The sequence below is a fragment of the Paramacrobiotus metropolitanus genome, unplaced genomic scaffold (genome assembly GCF_019649055.1).
Source record: "Paramacrobiotus metropolitanus isolate TYO unplaced genomic scaffold, Prichtersi_v1.0 Parri_scaffold0000168, whole genome shotgun sequence".
NCBI classification, from domain to species: Eukaryota; Metazoa; Tardigrada; class Eutardigrada; order Parachela; family Macrobiotidae; genus Paramacrobiotus; species Paramacrobiotus metropolitanus.
This window is the reverse complement of record NW_026570388.1, coordinates 112,964-135,089: the sequence shown is the minus strand read 5'-3', so window position 1 is coordinate 135,089 and position 22,126 is coordinate 112,964. Positions and strand designations below refer to the sequence as shown.

The 22,126-nt window shown below is 45.8% G+C and overlaps 4 protein-coding genes across 8 annotated transcripts; 1 reads left to right on the top strand and 3 right to left on the bottom strand.

The window, feature by feature from the left end:
- Nucleotides 1-227: 227 nt before the first annotated feature.
- LOC129600253 (uncharacterized) lies at nt 228-4,789 on the bottom strand. The gene is made up of 5 exons (XM_055498718.1): nt 4,671-4,789; nt 1,276-1,340; nt 1,075-1,212; nt 880-1,017; nt 228-819 (listed from the first exon to the last, which is right to left on the bottom strand). The coding sequence occupies exons 1-5, from the start codon at nt 4,687-4,689 to the stop codon at nt 430-432; spliced, it is 750 nt and encodes a 249-aa protein (XP_055354693.1). The 5' UTR covers nt 4,690-4,789; the 3' UTR covers nt 228-429.
- A 2,999-nt stretch (nt 4,790-7,788) lies between these two features.
- On the bottom strand, nt 7,789-13,594 carry LOC129600234 (adhesion G protein-coupled receptor L2-like). Of its 4 annotated transcripts, none has more exons than XM_055498692.1 (10): nt 13,139-13,594; nt 12,400-12,684; nt 12,068-12,339; nt 10,107-10,635; nt 9,804-10,000; nt 9,441-9,733; nt 9,057-9,382; nt 8,617-8,722; nt 8,469-8,536; nt 7,789-8,351 (listed from the first exon to the last, which is right to left on the bottom strand). In XM_055498692.1, exons 1-10 carry the CDS (start codon nt 13,182-13,184, stop codon nt 8,029-8,031), a joined length of 2,445 nt encoding a protein of 814 aa, XP_055354667.1. In that variant the 5' UTR covers nt 13,185-13,594; the 3' UTR covers nt 7,789-8,028. The 4 variants fall into 4 exon arrangements, with proteins under 4 accessions (XP_055354667.1, XP_055354665.1, XP_055354666.1 ...); XM_055498690.1 differs by having other exon boundaries at nt 8,421-8,536; nt 13,139-13,593; XM_055498691.1 differs by having other exon boundaries at nt 8,421-8,536; nt 10,107-10,605; nt 13,139-13,593.
- Nucleotides 13,595-14,179: 585 nt separating this feature from the next.
- On the top strand, nt 14,180-19,863 carry LOC129600235 (uncharacterized). 2 transcript variants are annotated; one of them, XM_055498695.1, is made up of 5 exons: nt 14,180-14,581; nt 14,783-15,063; nt 15,192-15,357; nt 15,456-16,145; nt 19,793-19,863. In XM_055498695.1, exons 2-5 carry the CDS (start codon nt 15,059-15,061, stop codon nt 19,808-19,810), a joined length of 879 nt encoding a protein of 292 aa, XP_055354670.1. In that variant the 5' UTR covers nt 14,180-14,581; nt 14,783-15,058; the 3' UTR covers nt 19,811-19,863. The 2 variants fall into 2 exon arrangements, with proteins under 2 accessions (XP_055354670.1, XP_055354669.1); XM_055498694.1 differs by lacking the exon at nt 19,793-19,863 and adding an exon at nt 18,593-19,411.
- A 143-nt stretch (nt 19,864-20,006) lies between these two features.
- Nucleotides 20,007-22,078, bottom strand: LOC129600262 (uncharacterized). The gene is made up of 3 exons (XM_055498726.1): nt 21,491-22,078; nt 20,479-21,225; nt 20,007-20,246 (listed from the first exon to the last, which is right to left on the bottom strand). Exons 1-3 carry the CDS (start codon nt 22,076-22,078, stop codon nt 20,067-20,069), a joined length of 1,515 nt encoding a protein of 504 aa, XP_055354701.1. The 3' UTR covers nt 20,007-20,066.
- Between the last annotated feature and the right edge of the window lie 48 nt (nt 22,079-22,126).

Genomic DNA, 22,126 nt, shown 5'->3' with positions numbered 1-22,126 from the left:
AGAGTCTCAATGGTTCTTCTGAGTGATAGTAGAATGATCGCAGCACATTGAAGCTTACCGTTAATTACTCTTGATCCATGAGCGCATAGCCCGCGGCGCAGCACAAATAAATCGAAAAAATTGAAACAATTTTCCCAACATTACTTGCGATGCGCCGCTGAGAGCGGCTCTATATTTCTTGTACTCAATTACTTGGTTGATTTGTAGACGGCTGCATTGAAAAGATTTACTTGCTGTACTGCAAATATAATTACTACACATTTTCTTAATCAAAGCGTAAAGCAGAGCAGTTACATCGAGATAGGTTAAACACAATACGAAAAGCATCATGCAAAGCAGTTGCGTGGCTCTTAACATGTAAAAGATTGCACATAAACACCACAGCAGTGTTAAGCATTCATTAAAGCGCATGCGAATTCCCGCTCGGCTTTACTCGCTGTCGAAGCCACCAACGTTCCATCCATCGTCCTCCAAGACAGGCAGTTCCTTGACGTGATCCGTCTCCCATGCCTCCATCAGAGACAGGCTAGTGAACCGTCCCACAGCCATCATGGTGTCGTTGATGACTGCGTAGCCCTCCACTTTGAAATTGCAGACCCCGGTTTGTGAACGCTTTGGCAGCACCGTAATCGGACCATCCAGGGGTCGGATGAGCCTCTGCAGGTTTGGATCCCTCTGGTCCAGTACTTCTGTGGTACGGATAGCGTAACGGCCCTCCCATGCCACCAATACCATATAGCGCCCATCACGCTTCACGCGCCTTAGCTCCTTGCACGCATAGTCGAACTTGATCGGTGCGTGAACTTGGTTAATGACCCGCTGAAACATTGAGAAACTCTTAGTATATAAAAACTGAAACAATGAAGACTGCATACCCACCTTGCGGCGTTTTACGATGATACTTGTTTCAGGGTCTTCCGAATCATCGCGTCGGCGCGCACGGATGTTTCCGCGTTCCGGGACCACACCACTTCCGGACGCAACCGCCTGGTCGGGCGCATGCACCACAGCTTCACCCTAATAAACAAATTCAATTATCTAATTTTTTTTAGCATAAAATGCAGCGAAACCTACAGCGGCTTTCGCTCCAATAGCATTCAACGCTACTGCGCCGCCCACAGCCAGTTCGTCTCCAGGTCCAGCCTCCTGTTCGACCTGGCCTGGCGCTGGTTGACTTGCTGCTGCTTGGTTTCCAGGCGCGTCGGGCACATCCTGTGAAACAAGAGAATCGCTAAGTATATAAATGCAACGACTCTGCAAGGAGCCAATGCTTACCTCAACCACTGCGTCTACCAACGCATTAAGTGCTTCCGCCACCGCTGGCTCAGCGCCATTGATACCTGGAAAACAAAGAACAATGTACACTAAATGACCGAGTAAAATTTTCCACTATTGTACCGATATCTCTTCTAACTTACACCTATTGTACCGATATCTCTTCTAACATTAACTACAGTATTCTATATTTTCGTTAATTTATATGAAAAGCAATGGAGAGAGGGGGTCAGAGAAAGAGGGGAGGGGGGGGGAGCGAGGTGGGTCACAGGGAGGGGGCCAAGGAAGAAGCGGTGTGGTGTGGTGACGTGACTCGAAGCAATCCGTTCGTGGGAGGTCAGTCAGATCCATGGCGCACAGATCACCCAGCCACGGTAGCGGTTGTTGAGGTGAACGGCCGACATCACCAGTCAGGACAATGACAAGGGGGCGCCGGATGTGGAGGGCTGTTTATCCTGTCCCGGTTCCCGCACTCGAGGTGTCAGTCAACCGGTAGAATGAAACTGTACAAACTCCATATCTTCATTCAGTAGTCACCTGCAAGTAATGCATCACGGGTGTACAAGTTTTTTTTTATACAATTTACTGTCTGTACAAGTACGTACGATATGTAAACAAATTCATATTTTTGAAGTCGGCAGTCACTTTAGGCTAACTACAAAATCAAACAAAAATAAAACCGTTACAAATATTGGAACATTTCGCATGAGGAAAATGCCCCGTATTTAATGCTCCTCTATGTGTATCGTATTACACGCAACATGCACCAAAAGGCAGAACGTATAATAAAATAAATGGTCCATAAAAATGCCGGCGTTATTTTATCGGAACAGTTTGGATATTAGCATTTCGCGTTATTATTATGAGAACAGCTGAGATATTCTTTAGTTTGAAGAACGATTTCTAAAAGTTAATCCAACTCCATATTTCTTCATCAGTAACAACGTGGTTAAAGTAAACCAGGTTAGCAGTAAAAAATCCAAAAGAGCAAAATTTTGATGTAATTTTCGTACCTCATGGCAATGTTTGATAATATGATGCATCTCTTCCACTTCCTCCCGCGTTAGGGTTTTAATAATAAAACGCTAATCGCCCGTGATAGTACGTTGATACACTATCCTCCTTCATGACCGGCTCAGATCCAGTAAGGGACAGCTGCATACACAAGACGGCAACCGTTAGTCGCACAGGAAATCCCATTGACATCCAGGGACGCAGCATACTTTACCATGTATTGACTGTCCGTGTCGCGGAAACGCTCCCGCAAATTACGAAATACCAACGGACAGTATTCCTTAACTTTGGAGTGACTGGGCATGTTATCCCTAAAATCAGATGAGTAAACAATGAAAAACCAAACGCATAACGCAGCACGCATACCACACTACGCTATCAAGAATGTATGCATTTTACCACAACATCAAAATTAGCAGAACAAAAGGAACGATTTTCTTCGCAAGTTTTTTGATTTAGTAGCAAGTTTAAAATTAAAGTACGTTAAAAGTTGACCAAAATTCTGGCTATAGTTCTGCAACCCTATCACTGTTGTAGATACCGACATATAAGTCATATCAAAATCTTTCTTAACGGAATTCCATGTGCGTAAAGCAATGCAAGATTATCGGCAAAGCGGAAATTTCCAATTATCTGGCCAACACGTACCAGCAGCGCAAGAGGGAAATAAAGAGTTTTCTAATTCTAATTTCCATAACGGCCACAGCACCATGTGAAAAATGGCATAAACGACTTTCGTCAGCCGCAGTCTCCGCGGGGACAGTTGACGGACAAGGCAACTTGATTAAGAAGTAAAATACTTGCCGGCTTTACTCTCTACTTCCGCATAATCCCCACTTCGTTGGGGTTCCGACGACAAAATGTATAACTATGCGGAATGGGAATTCGGGCTTCAGACCGGAAACATTACAGCCCCACTTACTTGTTAAAGTACTGTCGATCAATTTTGATTTTTCGTTGGCATTGAAATCATCCGGCATCAGCATCGGCGGAGTATTCACATGGGTCAATTCATTAATCTGCAGCCATTCGACAAACATATACGAAATTTCGTAATAACAACGTCTCGCAGCACCAAGTTATGCAAACATGAACGTAAAAATTTTACTCGTTAAAGTTAAAACGAAAAAAACATGTTCGCAACTCGTTATGGACAATCGTTTAACCCAAATAAATAACCGTGAAAAAACATGCCGCTGATCACATTTTAACAAAATTTCACTGAAGGAGGCAACCAACCTGCAGATCGCGACATGTGGTACCAAACAGGCTATCCGTGAAATTAAAACCCGTTGAGCAGACCACATCCCGGTGACAGTCGATTGCCCTCACAGCATCTCTGCGCCCAACATCCCATACGATTCCCTAAAAGGTCAAAACAGTACAGCCTTATTTTTGCATCAGTAAAGTACCATGTACATTACGAACAACAGCAAGTCGTTCACGTGTAATTCCGGTCCGTGCAAATTGTTTGCTTTTACCTGCACGCACTCATGCATTCATGCTGCTTGACTACAGACCCGCACATTTGCACTCAACCATGAATCACCACCGGCTGGTTACAGAATGTGCTCCGCGATTGGATGTCGTTCTTATTGTAACATCCGATTAGAAATATACTAGTGCATGTGCGTTGGCTTCTTGTATGTGTTCGAATCACGCATACACCTATACAAGTAGCACTGGTTAGCCAATGGCAATTGCGAAAGCGCTTTAGCGGTATAGATGTATGCGTGCTTTCTGCACATACCAGTAGCTAACGCACATGGACTAATGGATACAGCAGTGTTGTACAAGTAGCACTCACTTTGAAAAATCTTTAGCCGAAAAAATATATCGTTCAATCTTTCCCAATTAGCCGCAGTCACTGACTAACCTGTGCGACGCACACGCATTTCTCTGACACCTCCATCCGGAATATGCCATATTTTCACCCATGACTGTCTTAGTCCTGCGTAACGTGTAAACCCGATGTCCAGTTTTCCAGGTGCACATACGCGAAGCAGGCTGCGGTAGACCGATGGACTGGTGACATAATCCACGGGAAGACCTTTGCCCCGACACGTCCAGGCAGAATCCGCACTCCCGCTGCCCAGAGGCAGCCGGGTTGTACCAGGCCGGCATAACAGGTGGGCGTTGCAGCATTCGCACAACGTATTTGGTAATCGTTGCAGCGCATTTCATATTTTATTTTACAAAAGTAATAAAAATTTAATTCAGTTCTATATACAGATTTTCAATAAATAATTCTAGTAAATAATTCGGAAGTTTAATTAATTTAAAAAAATTCTTAACATAACAAAATCTTTATTAATAAACATTTTATATTCCAATGGTGCTTCGTTTAATTATCACATAATGCTAATTTAATTAAGTCTCACCTTGAATAGTATCAGCCATAATATCCGACGTTAGAAGGATTTCCGCTTGATGAAAATAATTTCGATGAAAATAATTTCGACTGCGATTCTTCGTAGTAACTGACTGAAAATTGGCGTTGTGTGTGTAGCAGTTTGAAATGACAAAGTGATAAGCCTGCAGTGAGTTTTAAGCTGGTGCTTGCTGCACATCCGCCTTCTCTTCCCCAACATCACAATGAATATAAATATTAATGTAACTGTTTTTGACACAATTTTCAAAGAGACCGCCAAAAGTGAAGCCGTCCGGAAGCACTGAACTGTATCTTGCATGGCCAGATGGTATGTTACACTTTTTTACTGTTTTGCGGCATATTAATCAGCCGGTACAGCCGCTGTAAGCGCAGCATAGATGGCGAAGAAATGTGTGGAATTGCGCTATTACAAAGATATTATTATTTAATTAAATGTCGTTTTTGACATTAGTGTAGTAATATATGTATTTTAGGTTGCTGATACCTAGTTGACAAATCTACGATTACAGTGAGGTTTTTTGAAAATAAACTATAAATTACTTTACAAGAATATTAATTTTTGTTTATTACAGTGTGCCACTAATTACGAACGCTATAATTATTAGGTTCTTGTGTATGTCAGCCGGTAATTCATGCCGGCTATCGACAGAACAAAGGTCACGGCAGCCGGTTCCCACGGGGTCACACCGTGGGAAAAGCGCCTATACAGCCGTCTATAGTAGTGAAAAGTATAAGCTGCCCACGAAATGGACACTCATAGGATTCAGTTAAAAGCACAGCAAAACTAAGTTTTAAATTTTCCTTTCGTGCATACCGTAATATTTCGTGCACTTTACTCTGATATGCCTATACGGATGTACAAAATTGCAAACAAGTTGCAAATTTAGAACCACCGTGTAGCTGCTGCTGCTGTATTTTCACGTGGTGTAGCCGGTAAAAGTGTTCAGCTGCGAAATCTACCTGCTTCAAATTTGTTAGCCCATCCCGAGAAAGATTATTACTCGAAAGGTAAGGCTTTTGTTTATGACTGCAAATTGTTTGCGACTTACGCAGAAAACAGGTCAGACGCTGTGTGCTACGGGCCGAGCAATACGCACGTACGTGATTTGTACATCATCCGAAAAATCAAAAATTCTCTGAATAGTCTCACGGACGTCGTTGATTTCGTGGCCAACGTAGCCATGAAGTGTCCGTCCGACAAGGTGATGGGCGTGCAATGCCGCATGTCCGATGGGTATTTGAAAGTCACCATGTCCTATCACGTGTTCAGCGGCCAGTCCCGAGAGACGCTGGAGATGCAGCTGTGGGATATATTCGAGAAGAATCTCGTTCTGGCGAAGCCGGTGGATGGAGCGGCCTTGGCGAAAATGATTGCTGCATCCGATCGTGAAACTAATAACAGCCGCAGGATTCTTCTAGTAGGTTGTGCTCATTGCATTTCAGTATAGATCCTAATTGGGACCGCTGACGAATGTGTAGGGTTTGCAAGGCTATCAAAGCGATGATCCGCGCCCCACCACGCACTACCGCGACCGAGTGTGGACGCTAGCCCACCTCGGCGACGTGGATGTCACTAAGCTGACCTTTCTGACTGCAGCGTTTTTGGCCAAACACTGCTCTTCTCCATCCTGCATTGATTAGTACTGATTCTTTAGCGAGCGTTCTTGTTGTGTTTGGTATCCAATTTTAGCAGGTGGATTTAAATCGTGCCTGTTTGTTTACAGTTTACAGTATGAAAAGAAATGCAACGTGTCTGATGTCTGATGCTTGTCCGTGCCTAACACATGCTTGATTTACTTGTACCGTACATTAGTCGTACTTATGAGTAACAACAACAGAAAGATACGCGACGACGATGCAGGGAAACTCTTACTGCACTTCAGTTACCTATATGTATACTTTAAAGATGGACAGCAAACTGACTGTATAGCTGCACCCTAGAATGGCCTAGATGTGGCTGAAAGGACTGGGAACCGACTGTGCAACAACGGTCGGCTTGTTCATCACTACTGCATGCAGGAATCACTGCTGGGCTATTGCTTACCATAGTTGCACAGATTCTGTTGTCGCATTTAGAAGATGTTCTCAGGTTCCTATCTCATCAATAGCGATCTGGTATTTTTCCAGATCATATAGAACATAGAAACCCATATTTTGGGGCACGCTACTGCTCTTCTATGTAGGCAAGACTGCTAGAGTGATCACGTCAAACGTTAGGTTACCAGTCCTTTCCTGCTAATGATACGTGACCACTGACCATATCGACTGTTCCCCATGTGGGCGTCAGCACGCGCTAAAGAAACTTTTAATTATTCCACGCTCACTTTACAGTTGCACAAGTTCACGCACACTGTAACTTAACCGAAGTTCAACAACAACCTCTGATCGGCACTTAACGCAACGCCAAGCGTTAGACAGTGGACATTGTGGAAATTGGAATGCATAAGAGGGATTTTGAAAGAGAGGAGTGGACGGGCAAGTGCCTTCGCTAGATACGCCGCCAACTGTGTTTTCCGAACTCCGAGCCGTTACGTACACCTGGGTCAAGCCGAACGCCGTCCACTTTCACCCGCGGTAGAGTGAGCTGGGACGAGGACGGGGACTCTAGAACGTGTTCATTGCGTCTACTCAAAAAGCCTAACGCTGTCTCTGCACATCCACCCGCTAAGCGGTCGCGAAAGATCTGCTGCGCGACCGCGATCAACTGGTTGCAGATAGGGTTGTCATCACACGTTATCACAATCATGCCGACTTGGGATAACAGGATGTGTTGAGTGATGGGAATGCGAAGTGATGGGACGAATTTGAATTACACGAAAGGTCAAAATCCGGTATCCGGTCAAAAGCCTTACAGCGCATTACGCACATGCATTCCGTAAGGCGGTCCAGACGCACACGTAACCCGTCGACTCCGAACACCAGCTTGCTGCAGGCAGTCAGTAGTCGAATAAACCGTCGCACTCGTCTCAGGAGGCGATGTCGAGCCTGGTTTCGTTTGCTAATAAGTTGAACATTCTTACCATAAGCCGGTATCCGCAGTCTATTTTGAAATAAATCGGAAAAAAACAACCAAAGGGCTTACCAAATTCAAATAAATAAGCAATGCTTATTAAATTTTACTCTTGGAACTCCGAAAACAGTGATTTTACGTACGCACGTATGTGTAATTCCAAGGGAGTAACCGTTACCCTTTACAATTCTGAAGAGCTAGCGTACAGGTAGATAAAAAAACATAACACCAGTGATCGGTTCGTAATGTAATCAGAGAGAATGACACAATTTACCACAACCTTTACAAAACGATATTGATTGAATTCGATTACGGTCCAAACAGCTTCGGTCTAAAATTACACCCGAGCAGTGACATATGTCTGGCTGCTGCTGGTACTGCTGTTAGTGCTCTTGGAACTCTTGTCCCCAAGTATCCCTTGGAAGATAATAACGTACACCGCCTGCGATCCACACGCCACCGTCAGCAGCAAGACGAAGACGTACTGCAGCTTCGGTAGCGTGGAAAAGCAGGAAAAGAGCGCCAACCACACATACAACCAGATCAATCCCATCAGCCCGGTGTTGATCATTACTTGTCGAACTCGGTGCTTGACCCGATCGCCTGCATTCCTGCTACTGTCCTCGGGGATGGAAAACTGCTTCCCACGTTTCTTTTTTTCTAACAAGAAGCAGAGCATTGAAATGTTTAGGACGTCGTTATTGTGCGTTGCAGTCAACGCTAACTCACTTATTTCCTCGCGTACGTATAATATCACCACCGCCACATTCACCATACCTGCCGCGGATAAAGGTATGATAAAGGTCACCCAAGGAATCCAGGTTTGTTCCGCGTTCAACCAGCACCTGTTTTTTTTAAGAAGGCCTTGCGCGCGTTTTAGTGAAACATGTAAGTGATGTAACTATTATTCAATAAAATACTGTACCATTTTTCGTGATCTCCGTAACCGTAGCCTCCAAGAGAATGAATTGCGGTTTGATGATCAAAAAAATATGGCACAGAGGCCAGGAACGGAAACAAACCGGGGATAACTGCAAGACGATGTACGACTATATTAAACATAAATTTACGCATACATTTCAGAGTTCATAAACCTAATAAATTAAAAATATCTAAGAAACGTGAGAAAGCCTGAGAAGCTTAGAAAATTCCAGAAACCGGAAAACCCACTGAAGCCAAAGAAAAATAAGAAGTAAAAAATCTAGCAACATTTTTAACTCTAGAAAACATTCTGCGTTGTCAGTACAAAACAAAATTTTTTTTCTAAACTCGAACTTTTAGAGCACAGACCAAAACTTTGTGTAGTCAGACTGCTTTCAGCAGGAGCCGGCAAGCTGATCTCAGAAAACAAAAACGACAACTCACACGTTGCAGCCACCCAAGTTTTGATTCTGAATCCAACGTGCTTTTTGTCTCTGGTACTTTGTCTCTTCACATCGCGCTTAAACGGGAAAAGCAGGATTCGCAAGATATCAACCGTCTGCACTACGGTCCACCCAACGCTCATCAGTGTAAACCAGTGCACCAAAATTCCGTTGGCTAAACAGAATTGCTGTCCACACAGTTTGGGGGCGTAGACCATCAGTTGTGAGAAGATGGTGAAGAGGTACATGCCGAAGAGCGCTATCCACAACCCCATCCGAACAAAGTTGACGTCGTCGAAAACCACGAGTCCATGCCAGATTTTCACCCTAAGTGCAGCCAAACCTTAGAGTACAGTTTTAAACGGATTAAAATGGTGGCGCGTACATGATGATTATCAGAGCAAGGCCACAGCAGACCATCGCCACGAGGGTCGTCGCTGTGGTCACCACGGCTAAATCCAGCGTAAGCGGTTGATCCTTCGGGATGAAGGATCTGGATAGACTACCACACAGAGTCAGCAACAGCGAAAACGGCGTTAAATGGTCGCAGGTGCATTCCACGGTGGAGTTGTCCCATTGAACATGTTTAGCCGTCATTCGACAACCGTCTCCCGACCAGTGCTTGGACGTATAGTTCAGGAAGATGCACTGGTGTTGTCTTCTTGCTCCAGATGGGTGCTGCAAGCAAAGGCGTTTGCTGTAAGATTATAAAACAATTTACCTATATTTGACCGGTACTTTTGCTTACGTCAAACAGACTGTCCACATTGTGTCGAATGGTGATTATATCCTTTTTCTTGAGACTCACACCCAATGAGGCTAGTAAAACTATCGGACTTGACCTTTCGTTCAGTTCATTCGTGGGAACGAACCTGGCGAATTTGAATGACGGCATCGCCGACAAGGAAAAGGCAAACTTTACTGGTGTGGTATTCGCTGTTTGTTCTGTAAAAGGTCATTATCGTTGCGTTCGCAGTTTGCCCTGAAAACGGTTTGCTTCTTTACTGATGTAATTAAATCTTCCACTGGCTTTTAGCTACCAATAACTTACTTAATTCTTCGAAGGCTTCTTGAAGCGCGCTCGTTTTAAAACTAATACTAGCTACTGATGCGGTACTGTCGTCCGCGGCAGCTGTAATCCCCGTCTCTCGGCTGAACCCCCTAGTTTCCATTTTTGTCGTCAGATTAAAGTCTTCAAACTGGGAAGAACCGTTGATGAGCACAGCACTGACGTATGCCACAGATAAGGAGTTACTGAACACATATGGCTCTTCGTTCGGTGGTAGGCTGTTGTACATGTTTTCCAGTGCCTCGTAGATCGTCGCGGCTGCATCGTATCCATCGCTGCTAGTTGCCGGTGCTTCCAGTTTCCCGGTTTCTTCCGCGCTGAAAATCTGCCCAGTGATTTGCAATAGCGTGTCGACGGCATCTTTCTGTGCACCTTCAGGTAGATCTGCCGGTGTTCCTTCGTGAGAAAACGCTTGAAAGAAGCCGGCGGTGTCCAGAATATCGTTGAAATTTAGATGGAGAGAGTTATTCACAACAGCACTCTGAATTACGTTGAGCACGTTTTGTGGCGACTGGGTATAGTACGTAATGTTGTCCGGATACGAGTTCCGGTCGGTTTTCTGTAGTTCCACCGTAAGAGGGGACACGATTGTGGGAAAAACTACAGCAATCACAAGTCCTCTACGAATTGGGAAAAGTGGCTGCTCGTGTGCAGAAATGAATAGCCTATTTCAGATTGCACGGTTTGTGTTAGTTTCGGCTCCGGTTCCATGTGGAACCTTCGGTTCCGGGTTGTTTTACGTCCGTTTGCGACGTTAGCAGCTGTAACCTAGCATCGTGCGGTGACGCGTAAAAACTGTCTGGCTTAAGCGGATTCTTGCAACGGCTCAGACACATGAGTGAATGGCAGGCCAGCTTATGCTGCCAGTGGATCTTTTTTGAACACTCAGACCCCCGGACCGTTAGAAGGTTGGTCACGTCCTCGTGCGCACTCGACTCGAATAAGTAATTTTTTCGTTGCTCTACGTGACCAAAGTGTAACCGCACAAAGATCTGAAGCAGTCTTCATCCTGCCAACGTACTGCTTGTCTGAAGCCGTACTCTTTTATGTACGGAGCCTCTACCGTATGCAATCTGAAATAGGCTAATGCCTACTCGTAGATGATGTCGAGTATCTTGCTGTCTGCGGTGCAGTTGTGGCATCTGTCGTGGTGCTTGCTGTGGTGTGGGTTGATTCTGAGCAGTGCGCTAAAGAAAGACAACTAATGTATGCTTAATTCATATTTTTCGCCTTCTGGACAGTTATACAATACGAATTTGGGTACCGCACACTAGAGACGGTATTCTCTGCGTTGTTCCTCGTGAGTCGTGACAAAGCATAAAAATCTGTTGTACAATGATTAAGCGTCGTTTTTCTGCAGGCTTATACACGCGATTAATAAAAGATTTATCAAGACTTCTAAATTTGAACAGCGCAGAGGATTATGCACGTATCTGGTGTCTGGTATTCGAATTCATATTCTGAAACTTTCTGGAATGCGAAAATCGTCGAAATACCGTAGAGCAAGAGCAAGTTAACCAATACGAATTTTCGAAATGTACTAGCATGTAGAACATACATGAATCCCGGGTAATACGTTAATTATTATACTATTTAGCAGAAAGCAGCTTCTCAAGTATCGAAGTTTCACTAACTAGCTTCAATCCGGATGTTGTCCAGCGCGACAGTTTTCACACCGGGTTGATCAGATTGGCACTGACCAGAATGGTACGTTAGGAAGGTGAAACTAACAAGCTCAGACAAATGGAGAAGTTCGGCGTCGTCCCAATCCGGCGTATAAATGCCGCCCTCCGAGATATTCAATTCCACATAATGCCACTTATCCGGAGACTTACTGTGACTACTGAAGGTTTTCCCACAACCATGTCCCCTGTTACGGTGGAACTGCAGAAAGCAGCCGACCGGAACTCGTATCCGGACAACATTACGTAACTCCCGCCCACCCAAAATTCTCGCAAGACTCGCACATCTAGCATATTATCCAGTGTATCGTAATAATCGATGTACACATAGAGGAAGATTTCGCCGTAGGGACTAGTTATATTAGGTGCCCCGAGAGAATGGCGATACCAGTACGAAAGCACGATAGATCCTCCAGGTTCCTGATGAACTTTTGCCGTTGTCATTACCGCAGCCCGATCGAATACTGTAGCCTCCGAAGTTGAAATGTTGGAGTCTGGGTTAAAGGTACAAAGGGACACAGCAACCACGCCCCCTAGGGAGGAAAGGTGCCCTTTAAATAGCAAGTAACAAAATCGTTCTGACCAGCGCGTACAGTTTTCTCCATCGAAACCGCTGGGCTCTTCCGTTAAATCGAACTGGTAGAGACTGAAGCCACTATAAATGCCCGTATTGTTGTAGTTACGGCGGTACCACGTAAACCTAGTCGCCGGCTCTCGCGAGCATGCCAGTATGACGGCACTGGAATCGCCCAGCTGGTCTTCGGTTCCCATATCGCAGGACTGTGTGTAGTTATAGCATCCTGTTGGAAGCTCAGGTTCCGCTAACGCTTGTTCTTGACTGGATACCACTGGACGATGAAGGGAGACAACTGCAACGCCTAAAAGACTGAGCAGAGTAAGATACTGAGTAAAATTCAACAGAGAAAGCAGATCGTAAAGATGAGAAAAATGTCATTGTGAGCCTAAGCGTGCAGTAACGTGAATTAAGTTCACGTCGTAAACGACAGATAATCCACTGACAAAATAGCCATAAATGGCTGTACTCGATTGGATCGGCAAGATAGAACGGTCAATGTTAGGGCATTGCGGAAGACGAATGACGATAAAAGAAACGCGCAGATAAGAGTGATAATGACAATAATAAATGTCATAATAATATGTGGCAGCTGTCTGCTTCGTAAAGACAAGTACTGTAAGTGCTCGCAATAATTTTAACGAACTGCTTTTGATAATTATACTTTCAAGTTGTCTTTCACCGCCGCTGTAATGTGACAGTTTAGCCGAAGAATTTTTATTTTGACCAGCGTTTCGTTAATGAAATCGAAAACATACCGAAAAACAAGAGCGCCGGAGAAATGCAAAGATGGCGAACGCGCATGCCGGGATGCGTATCTAGCGGGAGGACAATATCCTCGAAAAAGCCAGATCAGAACTTTCCGAATTGCGCAGGACACACTAGAGTCATTTGTCGTAAAATCCCAGTGATCACTGGTCTTGTTTCGCGCAAATAAGCCGCAAACCAGGACAAATCTGCCCGTCATCTGCTAAAGAAAATTGATTTCGCATGTTTTATCAAGCCTAGCAAGTACCAGATAACCGCATCCAGATTATACAAATAATATTAAAATCAATAGCCACAGATAAATTTAGCAGTGGATAAATTTCATGCTTGCCCGAAGATTTCGAATTATCCCTGTTTCACACTAGCGAGTAGTCGCTGAGTAGCAAATCACTAGCTATGCACTTTCTATCGGTAAACTGCAGCCGAGTTGAGAATATGTTTCCAGTACCGATACGTAAGCAGTAATCATTATATCTTTCTTTCAAACACTGATAGCGTTATTAAATCTTCGGTCATAACTGATAAGCAATAAAAGCCGGAATAGCGATGTTTCTAACGTCTTTTATGTTGAGTTTTGATTCCTGGCTCTGTTCTGCGCACATTGCATCGCACTATTTTTGTGCCTTTGTTTAGGTGTATACAAGTAATACGCAATGTAATGTACATTAATAATTAAAGAAATGTGGAAATTTGTCCAGGTGCTGATAACAAAACGTGTACCGTATGTTTCCGGAGTTTCGCGTGTACTGCACTATCTACTTCAATAAGTTATTTCAACCGGATATTAAGCCTCCATGCAGATTAGGAAAGCAAACTCAAAATAACCAGCCCATTTGCAGTACATAACACAGAATTATCTGGCTCAGCAGCACGTTATTCCAACACAGATAATTCTGACGCTGTATGCAACAGCCTGGAATCTTGACATTATTGTCTTGCTGATAAGAATGTGCGTAAATCAAACACGACACGGCCGACTTAGAACTCTAGTGTTGGTACTTGGTAATATGATTATGGGCTGTGTTGAAAGCAGGAGATCTATAGATGCATCTTTTTATTCATATAGTATTGTTGGTAGTTATCGGAAGCGTGGCCAGATAGCATTTCAGAGGAACTGAAATTCAAATTTCATTTCAAAAGAGTAGGCCTGCACAACCCAGCCTATGACAGCGTCTACATGAAACTTCACAGTACCCCCTGGCCGCCGCTCTTATGGTAATACGATCCGGCTTGTGACACTCAACATGCAGAATGTATCTCTGTCTTTCGGAGTGTTCTGCGTGCTGCTCATAGCACATGCTTTTGCCGTACGATTCCAGCGGCAGTCGGACGATTACCGTCCCATTATTCAGTTGTTCCAATGGTCGTGGAAAGATGTCGCTCGCTTGTGTTCCGAGCATCTGCAAAGTGTATCCGGAATGGTGGTTTTGCAGGTGAAACTAAGCATTAAACCAGAAACTGCATTGAAAAAAATTGTTGACTCCATGACTTCATCTAAGGGAACTAAGCTGCATTATTAAATAACAATTCAGCTACATAAATAACTTGTGCACCATTTTAATTAGGGAAATACAGTGAATGTTGTTGACCGAAACTCGCGCTGCCAGCAAATCAATCATACCCTGCTTTTTAAGGTCAGCACACCACAGCCGCACCGCATTATCGACTAGCCGCTGCGGGATCGCAGGGTGAAGCGGCCCTGGTGGGAGCGCTACCAACCGACCGGTCTCTATATTGGCCGAACCCGGTCGGGCTCAGCCGAGGAATTCCGCGAAACGACTGCAACATGCAATCGCTCCGGCATTTCCATCTACGCCGAAGTCGTCCTTAATCATCTGGTCGCAGTGGATGCCGGACTGGGGCGGGATAGTAACAGGGTGTGGTATTTCGTCAATGAAGAGCAGCGATCAATGAAGTAAGTCTGAAATAAGTGAGAATAACTTTCCAAGTACAAATGAATGTTCTGGAAGCGTTCGTGTTGTTCGAGTGCAAAAAACAAATTGTCAGACTAGCTGCTTAATTGTGAAGACTTGTGTATTGCAGAGTGAATGGGAATAAACTAGTTCGTACCCTGATCACCAGCAGCGAAGTCTGCTCATCCACCCAGGATGGCAATACTGCCGCCGAATGCCATCCTACCACGCCGTACACCTTTTCTGATGCGCCGGTACTTAAACTAGACTTGACGAAGGACGAAGTGAAGCAGCAGGTGCGACGTCCGTAGTGTTTTTACCGACAGTACATTGGTTAAAGTGTCGACGCAAAAAGAAGTGTAATGCAGCAAGTAGTGCTCACTCGTTATTCTAGATAGCGGACTTCATTGTCAGCTTGGGACAGTACGGAGTTGTTGGGATATCGGTGATGTCCGCCAGTTTATCTAACATTGATCAGTTACGAGCGGCCATTGAAGAGAAATCGTCTTCAAGCAACAGTTCTCTCATGGAGAACATGTTTGTTTATTTTGAGATCCGCAGCGAAGCAGCAGAACCAGATTTCAGTACGCCAGAGCCTGACCTGACCTATTTCAGTCCGCGATTGGCCGCTCATACCCGCTCGATTCTGTCCAACGGTTACGACAATGAAGCCGGGTTCAGCTTTGGCAACTCCACCCTGGGAGTTTTGAACATGACGTTCTTATTTAGGAGTTATCTTTTCTACGAAACGCGCCTGACATTTGGTCAGTTTAAAATTCTCGCCTACGAACACCACGAGGTTACCCACAGCGACCGTTACACCGCATGGGGTTATCCGGTGTTCGAGGCGATGGACCGAGCCGACGAAGTTACTGCCACACTGCTGCTGCTCTTAACGACTCCTCACTTAGGTATCCCTAGAATCATATGGGATTACTCGACAACGGATGCCACAGCGCACTGGCAAGGACCACCGACATACGGGAATCGATCGGCAGTGTCGGTATTTGATTCTCCCCCTTCGGATGCCGCTGCTCAATGGGATCACTACTTTCCTGGGGGGTGGAATGAGTGGATTATCCCAGTTAGGTCCATTTAGGCTAAAAAAAGATAAAACTTTTTTAGCCTAAATGTTTGTGTACAGCGTATTTTCAGAAATTTTACATTAGGAAATTTTAAATATGTTTAGCGTAATCGCGCCATGACTGCAGCCTCTGCAATCTCTTTGGCATCAAAGGCAGCGAATCACAGGCGGCGCGATGCTAAAATAGTTTACGAAAGTTGAAAGGTTTCTCCGATACAAACTAATTACATCATCACGATACCACCGGCATCAGTAATTATTAGTTTTTATTACAAGATTGCTCGTAGCATTTCTGAACGCTTCTGTACCATTGCGACGAATAACCGGCTTTTACTGAATTTTATGAGCTTGACGTGGCAGGTTCAACCTATTTTACAGCAGCCTTATGCTTCGGCACACGCATGCACGCTAACGAGTGCCGAATTTAGTTTTTTTTTTGCGTATACTACTCATTAGTAAAGACCACTATTTAATGAGGTTCGTATTGGACAATGTAATACAAGAATATCAGTTAACAAAAACCATAACATCATTTTCGTTCCGCTAAATGAAATGCAAAGTACACATCTTCCCTCTCCACCGTGTCGCCGAATGTACCGAGAACAGACACCGCATTTCCTCGCTGAATCTCAATACCAATTTTTTGGCGCAAAAACTCTCCTGAGCGGGGATTGCCTGTACTGTCAATAATCTTTCTCGACAGCTCTTTGAAGAATTTCTTCGTCAGTGGTCCGAATGTGCCTGTAGTTTCGAACGCCAGCGGTTGAACGGTATAACGGTCTGCCAGCCCGCTGTACTTTCCTAACTTCCGGTTTTCGCGTATTTCCGCTGCACTTCCCGGCACCCTGGACGTCTGGGCGATGTACGTTTGGGCAAATGTGTCCGCCACGGTTACATCCCATACTAGCGGCTTTCCATTTTTCCAAGGGAATGCTGTCACACCGTCGGGCCGTTTTCCATCGCCTCTGTCTAAACCCGCCGGTTCAAGGGACGATGGCACTTTTGCCGAACTCAGTGCACGCTTCATTGCTTCGTTCAAGACTGCGTGGACACCGTGTCTCCCTTTCGCTAACTTGCATACCAATCCGTGAAGTCCAAGACTGTCTACAGTACTACCGCACCGGCAAACATGCTTCTCACAGACTGGAGCTCCCAGCCGCCGTGCCACGGCAATGCGCAAGTGTGCGTCTTCCAATAAATTTCCGAAAACTGAAACGGGTAAAGCAGATAACCAGGCACGCGACTCCGGTGAGGATGCAGCCAACAGGCGGGCAGAGGTAAATACGTCGGCGTTATCCATCATGCGGGTCGCTGTCTGGGAGTGCTGCAGTGTTGTCCAAACCGATTGGAGACAGCGGCTTTCCGTACGCGGGGGCTCCATGGAGAAGCGATTTGTCCATGCTTCCGTTAATTGATTACACCTGTCCCTTATGGTGGCGTCGCCGGTAATGCTGCACACCATTCCGGTCGCTCCGTGAACCGATGAGGCGTAAGCGGCGAGCGCGACGTCCGCTGCGTTAATCAATCCCAGGCCCCCAAATTTCGTGGGTAACGAGGCTTGCTTCCAGACTGAACTAGACATTGCTACGTTGGTAAGCTGTTCCGCTTTCTCCCGGATGACGTCATCAAATCTCTTCAGCTCATCCGGACACTGCCAGCACGGTGACGTTCTAAGAAGATACAACAATTTCGGCAGCGACAAGCAGTTCTTAAGCAAAAACAGCCCCTGATGTGAAGGCAATATACCCAGCTGGTCGGCAAGCACTTGAGCTTGACCGACCTTTTTCATCAACGCGCCCGCGATAGCTTCATTCAGTAATGGTGAGCACAGTAGTTCCAGTTCTTCCGGCTTCGATATCCGAATATCCGGTGCAGCGTTGAGGAATGTCTGAACTACGGCCTGACGCTCTTCGGGGGTTCCGCCGTGCATGTATAGTTCGCATTTCGCTGTGTTCAGCTGCAAGCCTACTGTGGCGGCTGCTCCTTTGATATTCACCAGGGTATCTTTCACAGCTTCCGGATCACCAGCCGAAACACCGTCGTCTAAATACCAGAGGTTGATATCGGCCTGGCTCTGTGAAGAGACATCTTGCGTTAGTAAACCATAATACATCGGTGCGCAGGGATCCCCCTGCTGCACACCACTGGCGGACGGTATGGTGACGCCACTACTGGGGGAAATGCAAAACAAAGTTGTGGCTTCGCCATAAGCTGAACGAACGAAGTTGTAGTATGCAGGGATCCGCTCGAAGACTTTATCCAGCAGCTTGTCTCGGCGGACTGTATTAAAAGCGTAGTAGTAAGTATTCGTTCATGTATTCATACGCGAATGAATTCGACGCTCGTTAGCGCGCTACAGCGTGTAAAACTTTTTGACTATCTCATCGTATCTGTGCATTTGAGTTGCGTAATAGAGGCATTTTAAGATTTTGTTATTTGTGTTTTAGGTTTTGAGATTTCGTGCTGAAGCTCTAACAAATTTCACAAATCCATTTGGCTTTTCCCACTACGGTTGGCTGGCTGAAGGACAATCACCTGGTGCAACACCATTAGTCGCGTTTACGATGACCTTCGACCAGTACCGCAAGCCGTATGGGTCCACGGATGAAGCCGATCTCATAGAACAGTGCAACGTGGCAGTTCTCTTGGTGCCGGTCAAAGACCAGTCGCCTTTTCCAAACCCCCGGTCAATACACAGCGGAGTGGAATATGTGATAGGCTGGGAAGTCCCTTCGATTTACACTTATTGAACACGACAGTGAGCGATCACTTCAGTGCCTAACATGCCATCAGTACCCTATGACACTTATACAGTCACATTAAAATTGACGTCGCGGAACACGGACAGGTGGCCATTTTTGCTGTTTTCTGCTCCTGCAACTGGTCGAATAGCTTGTTATTAAGAATCCTAATGATTATACGTACATAATTGCGTAGTCGTCTTTGTGCACACGTGGTCAAGAGGAACACCGCAAAAAAATCACGGAAATCTTCGGAGCAAAGAATGACGATGAGTTGTGGCGGGTGCAGGAAGTGTCCCAGTTGGATGTGCATCAACTTACCAGTGTGGCTGGGAGCCCGGGATGGCTCTGAACCACGGCAACGCTCTTCTTGCCTCTACTCTTAGTACTGTGAATATGTGTTTGCGGCTCTCACCCATGGTCAGATACCGATTTTTCACATGCATTTAGTTTTCTTGTTATAACGGATGCGGTTTTTAACGACTGTATACTGCTTCCTAGTTCTTTCGAGATATTAAAACAATACTAAGCCCGGCTCAGTTTCCTGGAGAGGTGTACAAGCTTTTTTTCCTGTAGCCTGCCTTTACATCGCGTATTACAAAAGTAACAAGAGAAACAATCATTGACATCATTGCCGTTCATCTAATTTAAAGGCAAAATACACATCTTCCTTCTCAACCACGTCACTAAAAGTACCGAGAACTGATACTGCATTTCCTCTCTGAATCTCGATACCAATTCTCTGACGCAAAAACTCCCCTGAGCGAGGGTTGCCTGTACAGTCACAAATCTTTCGCGGAGAGGTTTGTGACTGGAGAGGTTATACCGGGAATTTTTCTCCCATATTATTCATTTGATAGCCTGTGGATTTGCCATACAGGTAAGGAGTACTTTCTTATTATACAGGCATCCGCTAGCGGTTGAATGAAGCAGATCGGATTTTGTTTGACGTCCAACAGTGATTGTCTTACGATATTCCAGTCCGATTCTTGTTTTGTGATCAGACACAACAGCCAACAATGCTTTGATCAATCTGCATTTACTAAATATTTACTAAATCTGCATTTACTAAATATTTTGATCCGCTCGACAGTTGGCTACTTCGAACGGCACATAAACAACAAGAATAAGTTAATAATAGTGGGTGGCGTAAAACAGCAAGTTCGTACAATATATGGGGTTAATCGCCAATCGTAAGTGGTAGAGGCTCTTGAGAATGCTTCATGCACTCGTTCAAAAACGTCACAGTCAGCGTGGTCAGTTTGCTGGCATCCAGATCCGAGATGTTGGACACCGTCCACTTCACCCCGCGGTAGTGAGTAGTCGGGCGCGGATCCGGACTCTGGCAGTGATTCAGCTCCTGTAAAAGTCAAACATCGCCATTCACTGAACCCGCTCGGTGCCACTGTCAGAGAGAAAGGTTCTCCCTTTGGATTCGGTCGATAAGACCTTTCAATACAATTTGCATGCTATGCCGATAGCCTAGTGGTGCATCTCTCAACCATAGAGTAAAGAGGTTGTGAGTTCGGTTTTTTCAGAATTTCTATGCGAGTTTAGCCCCACCTATTGATAGTGAACAACAAGAGTTTTACCCATAAAATGCCTTGAATCTGATAATCCCGCTGGTGGGCTAAAGAGTCCGCGATCCATTTTGCCACGGCCGGCAAATCCAGCGGCTCCTGGACAGTCTGATGTTCCTCGAAGCAGTCCCACAGCTGCACCACGACGTCCTCCCGCGACCGGATGCTAAACACATGCTGCGCTACAGATGCGCTTTGCAGGTAGGATAAGATGCGACACTTCTTCCACAGCACCCTCTCACACGACCACGTCCCTGCCAGGCGCGCTACATCGTCCAGGACAGCATTGGCGTATTCATTTTCATCACCCAGAACGCACTGAAATAACACTAGAAGAGGAAGTTTGCGGCCGGCGTTGAATACGCGGTTGATGGGCGCCGCCAGGTGCCGGAGACTGTAGGTGGGCAGACTGGTAATAACCATCATCCTAGTGGCGCTGGTGAGGCACTTGAACAAGCACTCTAACACCCAGTACACGCCGTCGGTGGGGAACATCTGCGGACCATAATCCGCATCGCCACCGGAGACGCGCACATCGGGAAAATATGCCGCGTTGGTGAGAAGGGCATTCCACACGTGACATACACGTCGACAGCGAACGCGCTGGACAGAATCCAGCGACCGGAAGATCTCCACCAGCAGCTCAGCCGGCACCGGCAGACGGTCAACTGTCCGCTTCTTGTTAACTGTGTACACCTGCCGTGATGGCAGTGAACAGGCTCTCGCCTGCTCTTCCATCGCCAGATCGCATTCCTTTTGCTGAAAAACAGCGTATTCGTCAATGGCTACGATTCGGTGATCAGCAGTTGAGCCTAGTGATCAGGCTTTGAGTGCCTCGGGGTTTTGTCTGCTCATTGAGAAATTAAACTAAACTAAACTAAACTAAACTAAACTAAACTAAACTAAACTAAACTAAACTAAACTAAACTAAACTAAACTAAACTAAACTAAACTAAACTAAACTAAACTAAACTAAACTAAACTAAACTAAACTAAACTAAACTAGACCTACTATGCTACTCACCACTTGCTTAGCTGTCAAAGGAGTGTCATCCTGGCGCTGAAGATAGAGCAATGTCTGGCTGAGCAGGGACGTGCACAATACCCGGTAGCGTTGGCTGAATCCAGCTTTCAGGATCTCTCCGAGCTGCAGGTTGTAGGCGACGAGCAACGGACATGCGCGAATGACAAACTCATTAGGGACCACCCGCAGGTGCTCCTCATAATCCCCGTCCGTCAACGCTGGGCGTACTTGCTTCCAGCGGACCAGTTCTTCGACGGTGCCGTGCGGCAGTTGCACTTGCACGAAGGTTGTCTCCCCAAAACCAAAGGCCGCAAAGGGACCCGTCTTCCCCGGAAACCAGGTCCATGGCGCGTCCGGGTGCGGGCGCAGCAGAACCTGCACTGCATCCCCGCGTGCTTCGCCCCAGGAGCGGGACAGGCAGCGGAACACCGTTCCGAATGCGACGAACTGCGAGCGCTGCCCGGCGCACCCGAAATCAATGATCAGGCCGCCCTCCGCCAGGTTGACGATCTCACCGTGCTGCAGGCGGCCGTCGACCAGGACGTCCACCGAATTCCAGAAGTACGCATAGTCTCGGTAAAGCAGCATTCCACAGACGCCTAGTGTAAGTGAGGTTTGTTTACAACTTTCAGGCGC